Source organism: Nylanderia fulva, unplaced genomic scaffold, assembly GCF_048542155.1.
Source record: "Nylanderia fulva isolate GAGA-0341 unplaced genomic scaffold, ASM4854215v1 Scaffold2, whole genome shotgun sequence".
Lineage (NCBI taxonomy): Eukaryota > Metazoa > Arthropoda > Insecta > Hymenoptera > Formicidae > Nylanderia > Nylanderia fulva.
This window is the reverse complement of record NW_028190263.1, coordinates 640,213-658,331: the sequence shown is the minus strand read 5'-3', so window position 1 is coordinate 658,331 and position 18,119 is coordinate 640,213. Positions and strand designations below refer to the sequence as shown.

At 33.5% G+C, this 18,119-nt stretch overlaps 1 protein-coding gene across 2 annotated transcripts; it reads left to right on the top strand.

The window, feature by feature from the left end:
- The first annotated feature begins 76 nt into the window (after positions 1 to 76).
- Positions 77 to 16,430, top strand: LOC114945384 (protein Wnt-11b-2). Of its 2 annotated transcripts, none has more exons than XM_029321612.2 (6): positions 77 to 221; positions 730 to 1,103; positions 8,587 to 8,831; positions 10,000 to 10,352; positions 10,637 to 10,908; positions 15,606 to 16,430. In XM_029321612.2, exons 2-6 carry the CDS (start codon positions 1,018 to 1,020, stop codon positions 15,778 to 15,780), a joined length of 1,131 nt encoding a protein of 376 aa, XP_029177445.1. In that variant the 5' UTR covers positions 77 to 221; positions 730 to 1,017; the 3' UTR covers positions 15,781 to 16,430. The 2 variants fall into 2 exon arrangements, with proteins under 2 accessions (XP_029177445.1, XP_029177443.1); XM_029321610.2 differs by having other exon boundaries at positions 77 to 447.
- The last annotated feature ends 1,689 nt before the right edge of the window (positions 16,431 to 18,119 follow it).

Here is an 18,119-nt window from a genome sequence, read left to right as displayed (position 1 = left end):
AAAGTGGAGGAAGTGAAGTGGAGTAGGAGGACTCCACCACCACCACCGGCTGGCAAATCCTGCGGGACTGCTCCGACGGACACCTGTAAGCACGCAGACTCCCTGCCGAGCCGGACGCACGAGAAAGTTTGCCGAAATCGTCGCAGATCCTGAAGGATCCTCAGACGTTGTCGATGCGTTTTTCACTCGCGATTCTAACGAAAGTGATGCCTGATATCTGTGTGCGTGTTTTGCGTGCGGCCTCTCGCCTTATGGTCTTTTAATTTGCTGTCAATCGAGTCGTTCGAAAAATCTCTGAAGATGATTTCATTGATCAGTGAAATGTTACTAAGGATTTGTTAGATATTAAAATCGTGAATCATTTAATACATAGTTCGAGCGCGGGAATTAATATTTTTTTTTACTTTGGAAAAGTGCATTAAATTATGATTAATCATAATTTCATCGGTAAATAAATTTAAAATTCGGTATAAGAATATTTTAATTAAATTAAAAATATATATCATTCACAAACCAATAGAAAACTTTAATTTACAGCGAAAATTCTTTAAATATCATTTGCCAAATGTCACTGTGTTCAGCGTAATAATATTTGAAAGATATTATAACAACAATAAAATCAGATAATTAGATTCGATCTATTGTTTTATTATGAAATTATTTTGCAAAAATTAATTTAGTTAATAATCAAATGCGATGCTAAATACATAAAGCTATTGTTATATACAGGCTCAACGATCACAACAAGGATGCTATGAAGGAAATAAAAAAAGAAACTTTTCTATATGCATTAAAGACAGTTCTTGAAATCATCTTGCTTTCACAAAGAAAGAAAAATATCGCGGCTTTTTTAATAGCGACAAATTGAAAGATGAACGCGATGAAGAGATCTCAAATCTTCGCGAAGCGATTCGTGCAACATCGAGGGATGGCTGGCGATCTTTGAAGACGTGGATAAAATCGTCTTCGCAGCATACCTGGACGATGTTAATCTTTTAGAATGCTAAACGGGGAAAAATGCGGATAAAAAAACTAAGCGGTGCTAAAGTCTGGCTTTTGCTGCTCGTGTTGGTGGTTCAAGATGGCAGATGTATAAAATGGCTGTGAGTACTGATTTATCTTGTATATACTTATATATTATTATATAAATATATTATTCAATTTTTGTATTTTTTGTGTATTTCGCGGAGTGCCGACATAATTCATCTTATAATAAATTAGAATGTCTCGACATTCACGAACTCCGAAATGTCAATCGGATTAGCGCAACTGAAATGGGGGAAACTCATCTTATTATGTAAGAATAATCTCCAATTAATTTTTAAAATAAAAATAATCACCGCGCATTGATTAAATATTAATATCGAATCCAGATTTATGATCATTTTTTATAGCAATTTAATTTTCTCCGTTGCACAAAAGTCGAAATCTAAATTTTAATAATAAAATTTGATTATTTTATTTTCCTCAATAATATAAAAATAGACATTAATTTTATAGTGTTTTCATGTAAAATATAGATAATCAATGTTATTTAAATATATATTGTTAAAAATATATAAAATTGTGTGGGAGTTCATGACTTTTGCTACGTAAAAAATTAATCAAGAAGAAATAAATATTGAATCATATAATTATAGTAGCAGACCGCAATAATATATATATGCATAATCGTATGTAAACGCTCTTCAATCGTTGAATCAAGCACAGATATCTGAGAAGTCTCTATATGATCAGCGAACCCTCGTAATAACGAGTTCCATTTGCGCTCTCACGTTCGCTCGCGGTGGCTCCGAACGAGTTCGAAGATTAATGTAGGTCCGTTAATGAGAAACAAATAGATTAGTGGCCGAGGGAAACGCTTGAGAGCGCGAACCGGAGACGTAGCCTCCTACTCTCGATCTTGATCATTATTTTCCTTGGATCAAGGAGATCGGACCATGGCGAGATTTAGAAGCGATCGACATAAATTTCGCACTCGAATAAGGAATAAAGATATCGTTGGTGCCGCTTTCATCGGCACCAACGATACAAATAAACAGCGTTCGTAATTCCGGCCAATATGTTTTTCATCAAAAGGGGATGATTGCCAGTGTCAGTTTTCGAGATAACTCGCATCCACTTTATCGCGCTCTTATTTTTTAAACCAGCCGTTTTTAATTATATATCATCAGCGATAGTAGAGTTATTAATTTCTTATCATGATTGTGTGTTAGTACAAAAATTGTCTTTTTTAATCATTTTATCAATGAGCTTCTCTTTATGTTTCTCTCCGCCTCTTTCCAGTTGTTTCTAATATTACTTTAGTCTTTAACAGCTTCGGGAATCTTTAGACCAATTTTTAGATTCGAACTGTCATTTATGATGAACAAAGTAATTATGCATAAAGATTGGAAAAAGTATGTTTAAATAATTAGAGCGAAGAATTATTAGACCGCAAAAATACTTTTATGAAAAACAGTGTGTGTTATTTGTCTTTTTAAAATGTTTCCTCCTACTTAAGATTGTTTCGCAAGTCATTTCTCATCGCTTTCTGATTTCTATCAATCATTCCTATACGTCGAGGATAATTCCTTTCATCTGAAATGATGCACGAAGATGTCTCGTTAACATTTAAGACTGATGTAGAGCCGATTGTCGATTAACCTTCTTTTTCGAGGGTTTCTCGACCTCTGGATATGCTTTAATTGCTGTGCGAGATTTGTGGCGAATTTCATTGTCTGCGAAGGAGGGCGCGAAATAAAGGCTAAAGGGGAAGAAAGCGGAAAAAGCGGAAACAGAGAGAAGGTTGAGCGGCGTTAGATGATGAATGGCGGAGTGATGGTGCTTTTGCGTGCAAAACTGAAAGTACGAGGGAATACGACGGGCGGAGAGGGAAAATCGTAAGGAAGATGATCGGGGAGCGGCACGAGGATCGCCGGGGGTGGAAGATTAGGGGTTGCCTACAAATCATGATTTATAAGCGCCGTTTTCCAAGAACTCGCCACAGGAACGAGGCCCTACGCAGGTCTTCTCGCGATTCATTTGTTTATAATTATTGCGGCCGACATTGACGGATAATTTTGAAGGGTGATTCGAATTCTCGGTTTTCCTGCCCTATTGGGGCGAACAACCATCGATCCTGCGTTGTCTTAAGACCTATAGCAATACCTAGGTTGGACGATGATCTTTCTATATTAAGGAGTGTCGCAGAGTTCATTTGGAAATAATAGAATTTAAACGAAGAGTAGGATATAAAATGTGTGTGTGTGTGACACTTGTGTTTCGAAAGTATAAAACAATTGTTTTTCAGCAATGAAAAATTAAGGAGGCTTATAGAGACGAAGAGATAAAAATTTAGGAATATATATAATAGAATTTTATTTCTTATGAACATTTTCATCCTTCTATCTCAACGTCATTTTTTAAATACAGTTTTCTAATATTCTCTCGATTGAAAAAAATAGTAATCTATCCTGGACTGCGTCGATAGATCTATTAATCATCGTCTGAAAGATCGAAGATCGTTGCTCATGACTTCGAGACGACGTTGCGAATATAACATTCTTTCTGAGAGCAATCTGCGGCTCTTTCAACGTGATCACGTGGATATCTTCGTAGAATCGAGGCCAAGGATCGATTTATAATAATTTACTTGCAACGCCCGCAACAAACGCCCGAAGGGTCACGCTGAATCACACGCGAGTTGCTATTTATAAGATCATTCTTGACAAGGCGATCTCTACAATGCATCGCTCGTAAATCACGCATTCTTACTTAACGCGAGTCGGAGAGCAGCGGTATTATATCGCTGCAGCGTTGAACTCGCGTCCTACGCAAGGATTCGAGATTCTAACTCGCTCGTCTCGTTAATTTGTCATTCGAGGAACACCAACGTCGAAGGGATTATATAAACAAATTGACGTTAATTGCGAAACAAGTCGCGTTAATCAATGAAGCACGACTCCGCACGAGATTTGTTAAGAATAAAATCAAAATCGTTGATAAGATTCGTGGGCAGATAATTAAGATGTAATTCAATTTTGAGATGTCGTCTCTCGAAATTTGTATTATTATAAATTCGTCATACATTCCTCCTCCTTTTTAAATTAATATTTAATATACGCGAATCGATTATATCCGATCGTTTTGGATAATCGAACCGATTTTATTTCCTCTCTCGTCTTTGCAGATATATATGCCTTTGTGAACCTTCTCTTTTCAATCTCTCCGATCGGACAAACTCGTAGGCGCCCGCCTATTATTGGTCTCGTAAAAACTAAGGTTTATGATTCTTCCAGTCAAAATGAATTTCGAAAGTGCAGCTGGTCCAACCGCTGTTTCGAAATATATATTGCAACCTCTCTTTTTTTTCGAACAAACTGCTGTGCATTTTCATAAGAATGTTTGCCACAAATGTCCGTGAACTTCCTTCTGTCGCGAGATTCTCGCGCGTAAAACGAAATGGTCAACGGTATACAAATCAAATTATGTAAAATGGTAACATGCGCGATAACATTACTATTTTCCTGGATAATAGTGATCATTTAAATGGAAATTCTAAATGGGAGATCATTTCGTATCCAGTTTCCTTTACACGTTACAATAAGGATAACGCGCGTTTTACGTTAAAAGAATTATTTCGTAGGAATAATATATGAACGATATATTCCAACTGGAACAATTTAAGAAAAAAAATCAAGTAGGAGCAGGAAAAAATAAAATGTATTCTTCAGCGTAACGGAACATTTTTTGCGAAAGAAAGTGAATGTTTCTATCGTCGAATCCTTTTGAAATTCCGTGAGAAGCGAAACGAAAGGCGTATATATAGCTTCGATTGATGCTCGTCAGTAGCATTATACTCAGCATCCCGCAGGGCGAGATGTACGTCAAAAGAGTAAGAAGGAAACATTATAGAGCTACCCATAACGAAGGTGGTTATTGAACAATGAAAACGCGATCACGAAATGGCGAGATAAGTTGGCCGTGCGTGGTATTCATTGTATTTTGTAAATTATTAGCTGCATTACAATGGACAATTATCATATTGCCAAGTACTCCGTAAATCACTTTGCCTGTTTCTATATATATCGTTGCCATTTCATATTCCCATCGAGATCTACATAGATCTTTCTCTAACGAGCTTCGGTTTATTATCCTAAGATATCTATCTTCGATGAATTATTCATATCTTATATGGAGCGCACTTATTTTATTTCAATATTACTTTATTCACTAATCAATCAAACAGGACGATTGATCTAATATTGCAAAATTCTAATGTTATTCTAATAATGTTATTTATGTTATTACGATGTTAATTATTACGATTTGCACAGTCCTCGAAATTAATCAGAAGTAAACTATTGCTTTCGCATCGTGATTGGTTCGTATTGCTGCTAATAATTAATTATCCGACACGCGATAGCAAGTAGTCGCACATTTGTCTTGAGAGAGCGACTCATAAATTACTTTACGCGCAAAGCTGCGGGCTGAGCAATACATAAGGCTGCTGAAAATTCTACTTACAATTAGTTATACAAGTAGCCTGTTCTGTATTTTATTGTATGCAAGTAACTGTACATCGCAAGTGCTTATTAAATCATATATTTTACGTTTGATACTTTGTTTTTCCAGCTAAAAGACGATTTATCTTGTCAACTTTCAAAATTACCTACCAGTTAAATCTATGATCTAAAAAGAATATGCCAGGAGTCTAAGAATGTTCGCGATAAAGATTCTCATATCGGATGTCAACTAAATTGTAATACTATTAATCAAAAGATTAAAAAATAAGTAGATATAGAGTATATGTTTTCTTACTGATTGCATGGTCTTAGAACAAAAAATCTAAATATAAATACTATAAAAAAAATAGTTTAAAAGTGCAATATTATCGATATCGTTCAATTATATTTAGTTTTATGCTGATCTCATACAAGATATTTATCATATGCCAGGATTTGACGTATTTTGTTAGTTACGTTAAATGTTGCATGATATGAAATACATAACAATGCGGAACTAATTCGAATATGTGTGATATATCGATTATACTTTTGGCATATTGATACGATTTATTATGATTGTCGATATGATAAATGTTAGATAATGTCTAATATACAACACGTTGTAATTGCTAATAGAAATCGATAAATCAAGCATTAAAAATGTTGCCGTCAAATGTGAAGAATGATTTTTCAACAAACATTTAAAAAATAATAATAAATAATTTTCTAAATATATATAAATAAAACAATAATAATTTTCGAAAACTAGACCTCTTTGTTATATATTAAAACATATATCGCCTAAAATGTGTTTAAAATCATAATTAGAATCTAGACGAAAATATCTGGTTACGCTTTCTAATTTTCAAGTAATTATCTTCTGAGAGCCGTCGCTTATCATTATTTTGTTATTACTTCCGACAAGAAGATCAAAATGCTGTTGTTAGAAAGCATGCTCTAACCAGCATGATTAATCATAAAAATATGATTAACCATAAAAAAATGTATATACATTTTTATGGTTAGTTTAATATTTAATTATTGCATATACATGTATATAATGCAATAATTATATAATTTTACTAGTAACAAATTTGTCTTCAAATCCAGCCATTTTCGAACGCGTTATAATAAAATATTAATACAAATTAAAATATTAAAGTAATTGTTACCTGTCGACATACACTGTTTAAGATAAAAATTTCTACATAATTATACGTTTTATTAAAAATGTGTTAATCAAAAAAATTACAAAGATTATCTTCTATTTCTTCTTTTTCTTTGCGAATCTTTTGTATACGAATATTTGTCTTTTCTTAAAAAATTATATGATTGTATTAGAATTATATTCATGCTTAAATAGTCTAAATAATATTTATTTATAGAAGGAAAATATAATGGAAAAAATAAATTATAATTCACATTGGTGGTCAAATCTATTCACATATAGCTCACTCAATTAAATTTAATTTTTTTATATTTGCTGGATTTAATTTTTTTTGCTTTTATTTATAATTAAGATAAAGTCGATAATTAATCCTCAATAAATTACAATATGAAATACAGCATGCTATATTTATTATTTTGTCAACGAATTAAGATCCTAAGTAAGATCCTCATTAATACATATCGGATTGTCAAAATAATCAATTTGGCGTTTTAATAAACTGATAATTTGGATCGAATATTTATGGTCGTAAAAATTCTTAGATTGTTTTCACTCTTTTTTTTCAATGTGCAAAAGATTCGAAACGCGCACTCGAGAATTGCGAAGCTTTCGCGCCCTTCATGCATACGGCTTTAATGAGCCGTATATGCGAAGAATGCACGCGCGGTATGCTCGTGTAGAGACATATAATCTTTTACTGCTATTCTTATAAAATATTTCTCGTTTTTTGCCGAGCATTATGCACTTTGTCGCGCGGTGTTGAACATCATGTAAAAGCAGTGAAAATATTTATTTCAGAGTAAACTCGATATTATACAAAATAAATGGTGATATAGGATACAAATGTAAAAATATATCAGAAATGAAAAATTGCATTTGTTATTAATGAGAAGACAAAAGAGAAAAAAATAAACTCTCTTCCCAGAAAGTTTAATGACATTTAGGCGAATGTTATATATATATATTTTATGCATAACGTATCGCGTTCTCTCTCGTGTGGGTTGTACGGTAATGGTGAATGCATATACTCGCGAGCACTTACGTGTAAATTAGGTTCCTGAATCGAGTGCGCGGCAAATCCTGAAATATCATCGGGAAAAAAGGAGCAAGCAGTCGGCCAGCATCAACGCGGCGGCGACAATGACGATGGTATAATAATGAATTAGAGTCGCGGGCTTTTGATAGGGTAATTTCAAGGGTAGGCTCCGTGACACGGGGTTGGCAATCCGGCCATTCCCAGGGTTGTTACGTCTAGACGCGACCGCGTGCACGGGTCATTTCGACTTTCAGGTGTCCGTAATTATTATCCCTCGTGTGCGCTCTCGCGCGTTGCGAGCCGAGGTTTTAGAGCCGCGCGGCATTCAACCCGCGGCGCTTAAAGGCGAGCCCTTTTCAGCCTCGCGCCCTATAATTTTCAAAATTCACCCCCTGATTTACGGCACGACGCGGGTCGTACCAAGGACCGGAGAGGTGGATCGCTCACGGCTGTCGGCCTTTCGACGATCGTCCCGTCCGACAGAGTCGTACATGCCGAATGTTTCACCCCGAATTCTACGATCGCGTGTTCCGAAATGTTAAAGGCAAGGGAGAAATGAGTTCCCTCATGCTAGAACTTATTTAGAGCGGCTATTGTTGAGTTCTTCAATCGCGGATCTTTATTGCAAGATATTTGTAAGAAGAATCTTTAATCATTTTATTCAAGACATCTTTAATAAATATCTCTAATAATAAATTTATTAAAGACGCATTTTTAATAAATATATCTTTATTTCAAATTTAAAAGTTGATATCAATGAGATATTTCCTCAATATATATACGCGCTTGGAATTGAATATATTTAAATTCAATTTTATGAATGCGATCATATCAATTATTTTTCTGAATTATATAGCTGTATATTTAAAGGGATAAAATTGTATTGTGTTTAGCGGCCTCGGTCGCACCGGCGACACGCTGGATACGTGGTCCAAAGAGGCGTGCACCAGCGCGAAGAGCGCGGGTCTGCTGGAAAGGAAGCAAGCAAAAGCCTGCAGAGCTACACCGGATGTGATGCCCAGTTTAGTGCAAGCCGCCAAAGACACGTCTATAGTATGCCAACACGCATTCCGACATCGCAGATGGAATTGTAGCAGCATCGAACGCGCGCCTAACTACACCCCCGAATTGCTTACAGGTTTGTATCTATCAAAATCTATCTTTACACAAGTTTTAATTCAAGATATTACGAAATGACCATTCATTCATAAAAATTATAATTGCGAAAAATCTGTTATATGTATCCTGAAGAATAACTTCTGCTGAATCTATTATATAAAAAATCTAACAAAAGAAACAAGTTGGATTTTAGATTTTTCTCCTTCTTAAAAGCTATAGCAATTTTGAAGTTAACGTATTAAAAAATTTAAATAATTAAAAAAAGAAACGTCGTAAAAATCTTTTAATATTGCTCGTCACATTGACATCTTTTATGTCAATATAGAATGTAAAGAATATTATTATACACTAGACTATGTAGGCGTATTATTATGCATCAATATTTCGTATAATAAATTTATAATCAGTGATTTTGCGGAACAGAGAGATGCGAAAGTCGATGAAAATTCTATGGAAACGTATCGAATATCCTTTGAGAGATTTCCAACGTAAATAGGAAGCGCCTGGCAGGCGCGCCTCAATTAGCGATCATTAACAAACCGTAGCTTCCCTCGGTTTTCATCCTCTTGCCTCGTGACCGGCCTCCGTCAGATTAATCGCTCGCGTTTCACGATGAGTATATTGTAAATAAAAGTGTGCCCGGAGAGATATCGAGATATCTTCCGTTAATGAGAAAACCGAGAAGCGCCAATGAAAGATATATCACGACCACGCAAACGTAATGTTCATCGTTGTATTTTTCATTTCCGACAGTACGATAATCGGCTTTTCTTCAATCATCTCAATTGACGAAGGAAAGACCACAAATGTAATTTTTAATTTCAGAATATTATGATTTGTTCGACACTGTCATAATGATATATTAAATGTGATCCGGATTGCAATTATAAATTAATTATAAATTAATGGTCGAAATTTAAATTTGAAAATTATATTGCACTGATCATTATTTTTATGATACGTGATGTTGATTTATAATAAATACGGTCAAATATATGTATCAAAAATATTTTTCACATTTCTTCCCCTTTACTGAAAGTTTAGTATTCATGTAATCTATAATATAAATAATGATATAAATGTATAATTTTATCTTCTTGCAAGGAGTGCACCAGTTTATCGGCGCATTAGCTAGAAAAAAACTGATCATTTCCTGGCGTCTTTATTTTCGTGTGAATTTCTTACAGGAACGAGAGAGCAAGCCTTTGTCTATGCAATGTCGGCCGCTGCTGCAGTTTGGCGACTTGCACGAGGATGCGCTTTAGGGAGTCTCGCGGCTTGTTCCTGCGCGACTCCGCCGCGAAGAGAGCCGCCTTCACCTTCGGCGCTTATCTCATCCTCGTCTTTCACTACCATGTCCGTCTCTTTCGACACGTTGTCTGTGAGGAACTCTTTTAAATGGGGTGGTTGCGGAGACGACGTGAGATCCGCCTCGAGGATGGCAAAGCGGTTTCTTCAGGGCGCGACGCCGCTCGGTATCGGAGCAACTGCCAAGTTCATGCACGCTGTCAATATGCATAACAACAGGGCAGGTCGAAGGGTGAGTGTTTGACGGAAGGAAAAAAAAATATATGTATAAAGAGAGAAAGAATAATTTTTTCTCCTCAAAAATTCTCAAAATTATATCAATAAAATATCTTGAGAAAAAGAAATACCTGTAAGTCGAAAATAAAATTCGTCGAAGAATAAGATTTCTTGATATTCTTCTCTAAATAAAATAGAAAATATTGTAATAAAATCGTGATTTCAAATGATTGCTATTCTTAATTAGGCTTGATTCCTCGAAAGAGCAACTGATAATTTAATGCTTCCCACTTATGACAGGCGGTCGAGCAATCCTTGACTCTGGAGTGCAAGTGCCACGGGGTGTCGGGATCCTGCAGCGTGCGTACCTGCTGGCGCGGTCTGGGCGCATCGGGACCATCCGCCGCCGGAAGTCGTTTGCTTCGCAGATACGCTACCGCTGCTGAAGTCAGACCGAGATCCGGCGGCAGACTACCGCCATTATATCATCACGACAATCTACTGTACACCACCAAGAGTCCGGACTACTGTCTGCCGGATAAGAAGAGGGGTAGTCTCGGCACGATCGGCAGGTTAGACGGGTTATTTATTTCATGTAATGTATAAGTTGTATCTGATCATGTATAGTGTTAATAATTATATAGGAGAAATCTCATCGAAAGATGATATCTAAGTAGCTCTCTGAGATTTTTTCAAGATATCAAAAGATGCATGAAAGAATATCGAAGATAGTTATAACGTATCTGAATATATTTAAGATAATAATTTCTTAATTTTTTATCCAGCTTATCATCAAATAGGAAATAGGAAAGATAATTGTGTATATTGTCTGGAAATTCCGTGTAATAGAGATACTATCCTCTTTAAAACGATTAACTTTTCAAAATAGAACTCGTTAGAGTTCATAAATCGGTTATTGGCTCGTTAAAAATATTTAGTCTACTTGTGACTTCGTAAGCGCACTATAAATTTTAATGTCTTTCGATATGACCGTGGTATCGCGTAAAAGGACTCGAATTTCGCAATTTAACGATTGATTGATAACATAAAGAAAAGAGGGATATTTAACAAAATTCTATCGCATGAAATCATTTTTTCTTTCGTTCATTAATGAAAGAAAAAGCAAAATAAATTCATTTCTCATGCCACCGATTATAATAATTAATCATGCGTCATTAATATTGTGCTGTATTATGTACATCATGAAAAACTATTCGTTAAGAAATATAAATCTTTGATGTACATAACGATGTTAAAAATAAAAATTATTTTCTCTTAAAATAGCTAAATACGAATAAGCTGTCAAACTTTTGAAAGCTTCAATAATTGATGAAGAGTACGCATCAGAAGAATCTAACATTAATGTTAATGCTGTGAAGATCTTTCTCTTGCTCTTTCTCGTTTCTCATTAAAAAAAGCGCGAACGAAGGTAGATAAAAAAGAGGTATGCCTTGATGCTACCAAAGTGAAGGGCAGGCATGAAGGAAGATATGAAGACTGCAGCCGATCCACTTTTTTCGGTAGCCGCGGGCTAGAGATCCTCCTTCCTTTCTCGGCCGTTGTAGTCATTTTTGCGATAGGTCATTAACTTCTCTCGAAAACACCTTTGAGTAGCAGAAGGCAATGAGTCTAATTATAGCCTTCGGTAATGCATTTTCAATGTGTTTGATCGAACGGTAAAGAATATTAAAGTATTAAAATACTCTATATGATTTTTCTTACGAAATTTCGTTAATGCTTTGGTTTGCGAAAAGGCACCATCGCTGATAAGCGAGCTCGTGTGATTTTATCGCATGCACTTTCCTAGCTTGTAATCCGGGTTATGAGCTGAACGTGTATAAAAGTGCGACGAAAGACCATTAGCACCGCCATAACGCGACTCTTATGAGGTATCCGGTCACTGCTGTGACTCGCGGTTTCTTTTTTTAGCTTATATACCCATCTTTTGCAATCGAAGTATTCTAACAATCATTATTTAAAATAATATTTTCAATTAAAACATTTCTTGAAACATCATTTTACTCGCTAGAGAAGCCTCCTCGAGTTATTTCTATAAAAAATGTTACGATAATTAATTTTATTTTAGCCTCTCCATTCTTTCTATTATATTAATATTCTTTGCTTTAAATATAAAACGCGAACCATATAAAAATTGTTTTAATCTACCTAATCAAAAATTGTTCCAATTTAAAAAAAAAATGATTCAAATAAAATAAGAGCTTCTGATATAAAATATACGACAATTAAGAATGCTGTAAACGATGCAAATTTTCTTTTCTCTTGTTAAAAATGTATTTATTTCAAGTTTAAAAGTAGATTTTAAATCGTGTTGTATCAATTGAAAGTTCGAGTCGGTATCACATACAGATACTAACAAGATATTTCGTCTATTCTATTCATTCCTTACCGTCTCCGGGAGACCTAAAATTCTTAGCCTCACGCAAACGAATTTCTCCACTTCGATCTTAGTTCTCTTCTCCATTAGTTAGAGTCAGACTTATTTATGTGAACGCGTCGTAATTACGCACGAGGGAAGACGTCTCAGAGATAGGGCGTCCTATCATCTCTATGATGACGATGCTATAGGTCCGAACCTGTTTTCGAAATCGAATGAATACGCCTAACGTTTTACGATGCCGAATACCGTTACGACTGTCCATTCACAGTTTCGTTTCCGGTTTTTTACGAATGGTGCTAACATTAATTTTCGCTACGTGTCGTTTCGCAAGCTAGCGCTACTGTTCGAAGAGTGCTTTTAACGACGGTACTTTACGACCTCTTGAAAAACTGTTGTGCTGCAGAGTAGGGTTTCCCTAACACATCATCCTTTAGTCATGGATTATTTACGTTAAATTGGATATCAAATCGTAAATATCATTTAATATATTTTTTAATATTTATTATTTAAGTACTATGTATATACTCTACTGTAAAATTATATAAAATGTTCCTAAACAAGATTATCACATGTAGAAGTCTGTTTGAGTATAATCATGCATAAGGAATATTTGCTAATTCATCATAATCATGAAAGAAAGATGCAAGTCGTATCCGGTCTCTAGCAAGAAGAGCGGTTTTTTTGCAATATACGATGATTGCATTTGCTACGGATTTTCCGCCAACGTAGAAGATGGATCTTCGTCCCAAATTATCTACGCTTTGTTCCGCGTGAATTAAGATCACCCACGGCATTCCAAGAATGATGACTGGTTCTGTAAGGCACAGGAAACACCGGATGCGTGCACCTCTTTGTCTCGTTTCACTCGACCCATAAATTTCTTATTATTTGTGCCTTACACGAAAAACGAAAGAATGTTAATATAAATTACATATCGAATCACGGTATTTTCCTGCTCTAATGATGACTATAATGACTCATATTATATTATATATTTAATTCTAATTATCATTATTCCATTTATATGTATAAAGAGCGTGATTTTTATATTATAAAAAGGTAAGACAAAAAATTTTGTATGTATATAGTCCTATAAATAAAATCATCAAGTACTTGTATCTCCTGATTTTAAATAAAGTGTGTTACATGTTAAAAGATAAAAATTGAAGAAAGTAAAAATTGGATTCAATTAAAATAATCTTTTACTTTTGACGATAATTTTATGGGAAATGAAATAACATATCCTTTAGACTTCATATAATTTCATATTATTTTTATGTGATTCTATAAGTGTTCAGTTAAGTTATTTGATTTATTAATGAATCAATACTTTAATTAATGTCAACTCTCTATTCCTTTGAGTGGTCAATATATCTTATCGTTAGCCTATCTAAACCCGGATATTAGTTTTCATAAACGCGATTTCACATATTAATTTTATGATAAGATTTATCAGCAATACGGACCATTGCGCACTTCCATGATGTGCAAAAAGTTTCTCTCATTCTTAAAAGACATACAAAACGAAATCCGATAATTTTCGAGTTGATTCGTGAGCTAAGCTAATCTGACTCGTTTTTGTTTCGCCGATATTTCATTCGCTATAACTAATATTTAATGTCAGGTTCTTTGGGCACAACTGACTCGCCTCGCCGGTTTACAGCTTACAACCCAATAATTATAAGCCCGCGTATAATTATACAAAATAGGCGTGGCGAATATTTATCACGTGAGACGCCTTCGATCGTTCCATGTACGACGAAAGAGATTTTTCGAGATTCTTTTTTCTTAACACCACATCCGCGTAATCTACACAGGTAGTCTCGTCTGCGTAAAGCGAACATCTTTACATTTTACAGCATATCAGGCTGACATCATGCGAATCGATTAATAACAAATTCCGAGAAATTTTAATGAAGTAACCTGAGGCAATTTCAATTATTAAAATTATATAGTTCTCTTTTCTCATCAGCGGATTATTATAAATAATGTTTAAAAAACTATTACGAATTATAGAATGAATAATCTATACTACTTCTAATTCGTTCATGTATTATAATATCCAGTAAATCCAATTATAATAATAAATAATTGTGCAGATAATAAAAAAAATAATTTTTTTACTGCTATACTGAAAAGTAATTTAAACAAGATCTTATTTTACATATATTTTACTACGAACTTTTTTTTAGTTTGTGTACATATAGTCTATTCTAAATTTTTTTAGATCCTTTTATATTAATTAGAATGAAAAAGTGTAATATATCGAAAATTCAAGATAAAAAATGTGACAATACACAGAGAGAATTTTCTCTTAGAATTTACCATGAAAATCATGATAATCGTGGGACAATATGATATTGGAAGAATTTTATATGAAAGAATTTTATTTCTCTGATTAAAATATTCACCACAATAAAAATACCGCAATAAGATATAAAATATATTCGATTAATTTTACTATGTACATAGTAAAATTTAGTATGTACATATTAATATTTTTTATTGTGATATATTAATCAGAGAAAACTCTTATAAAATTTTTGCAATACTATATGTATGTATATTGTCCTATACGATTACTATGATTTTCAGGGTAAATTCTAAGAGAAAATTTTCTTCGTGTATGAATATCACACGTATATAATAATAAAATTATTACTTTTCAGATTTTACCTTTCCGTATAACATCAGGTTATTCTGTATTATTTTTTAAATTTAATTTATATTATATTAATTAATGTTGTTTTATATAAAATTGTATATTTAACTGATTCATAATTTACCATTAAAAAATTGTAGAAAATTAGTAATTTAGAAATTAATATTCCTGTAAATAACAATTATAATAAATAAGAAAAAATTTCACAGATACTGTAATGGCAGCAGTTTCGGTTACGAGGGTTGCGAATATCTTTGTTGTGGACGCAGTTACGTTACCAGGACCGAGAACATCGTGGAGAGATGCAACTGCAGGTACATCGATTGCTGTTACGTGAGCTGCAAGACGTGCAGGAAGATCGTAACAACATACGAGTGTAATTAAAAATACGACGTGGCTTTGGGACAATTAGTATTTATATGTATCTATGAGCGGGATAAATACAGCCTCTCTTAATCCGCTCGAAGAAGCAGGAAGCGTCGAAGGGTTGAGGACAGAATTAGATTTACGTGCGCGCGCGTGTCGCAAGTAACGATCCATTCGATTTATAAATTCTATAAATTAAGACCAAATAAATTCTACGAGATGCGCGAGGATGTGAAAGTTGCATTTCAAGTGAAGATTTGCGCATTCGGCGGCGAGTGAAAACCTGATCTCGCGCGCAAATACGAAAAATACGGCACTAATAAATAATTATTTAGGCGATAAATTATTTATCGTGAATGTATAACTCATGGCAGTAATAGAGGAGTTATTTATACCATATATTGCTATATTTGCTATTTATTCAATGTATGTGCGTGTGCGTGCGTATGTATGTGTGCATGTATGTATATCATGGCAATCCGCACCGCGAATGATGATAATTCGTTTTGCCTCTCGATAATCGCGGAATTTTATGTAAATTACGTCGCGAAGAAATCGTCGTCGTTGTCAACATTTCTCGTGACTTTAAGCGTAGATCAGAGCAATGTACATAGAATGCTCGATTTCAATGTAACCTACATTCTGCAATATACCTTGCTTGGAAATGGCATATTGGCATATCAATTTTATTCATTTCCTGCTAAGCAAAAATCATAACTCGTACAAAGGAATTTACAATTCGACGTTGCTTAATTAGATATGCAACATTCAATTTTCATAGTGGAAATTTTTATGCTAGAATACATATAAATGAGTCACCAAATGAGTCACGAATACTCAGAGCTCGAGTTTATCGCTAGAAAAAATTTTATATAAAATATTTTTCAATATTAATTCCCTAGTTAATAAATTTTTTCCATTTTTGTATGTACGATATGATTATCAAGAAAAATAGTTGTCGATTAGATGGAATAATAAAACCACGCTTTATATCGTATTTTATTGAACATATAACGATATAGTAGTAAGTATTGACTGATTACTGTATTTCTTTTCTTTAATGATATTATTTCATCTTTATAATCTGTGTATAGAGATTATCTTTAGATTTTTCCGAAATCAATTTCTTATCAGCATTTTTCTTTGTGACAGCATTAGATGATCAATAAAGGCTATTTATATTATTTTAAATAATATTCAACACAAATTTAAGATTTTCATACTAATTTATTTTATCTTGTATGTCTGAAGTCTAAAAGCTACACAAAGAAATAAGTATCATAGTAACAAAAAATCTAAAAAGGCATATTATAATTTTTGCAATGCATAATATATTATCGTACAATCTCTATTTATAAATTGCTATTATGTACGCGTAGTTTGAATTCTAAATTTATTAGTATAAAATTCTTTTTGATTTGTTGAATATTATCAATAGAAATAAGACATTAACAATTTTTATTTCCTATTATAAGAATTGCCATCATTTTGATATTAAAAGAAGTTAAAAAATATACAAACATGATTGAGAGAGAGAGAGAGAGAAAAAAAAATCTGTGACATAAAGATATCATTTATCTCAAATCTAATCTTAAATTGCGTAATAATAAAGAAAGGATGATTTGTCAGGTAATTATTTTACTTATTAATAAGTAATCCTCTCCAATGTGAAGAGCTCCAAATATTTTAAATTTCCAAGATCAACATATACATATAAATGCATATATTTATTATATATATATATATATATATATTTATCGAAATGTTATTACTTTTATCAATATAGGAAAATTAATATAGAGAAAGCCAATACGACGAGATGTTTGCCAGCACTTCGAAGTATAATATTGCAAAATATTAATACACTTTTGTATTTAATCAACATTTCACTCAAATATTAATTATTTTCGTTATTGTTACTTTGCGCAAGCACGATTGCGCACATTTATTGATACTCATAAATCTTTATTATTTTATGCAGCATATAAATATATATAAACAAGGATTGATATATAATTCAGCTAAATTTGTATTTTAATACGATTCTTTATATTCGCGAATAAATAATATATATTCGTGAAAAACGTGACGACTGACATAAGGTCTCTTTTCGCGTAGACCATCGTTGGAAAATGAACTTATCGAAATTACACTGTTTTTTCAATATATATCCTTGATAGAAAATATATCATTGATACACAATACAATCATAAAACGTACGTACCTATTGTATTTTCGTATTTCGACGAGATCTTGAAATAATCGAAGATGATTTCGATTGCTTTCGCGCCACACGAGAACGCATTTTTGACCGATTAAAGTCGCGATACTGTTTTTATTTACGACTGCACGGGATA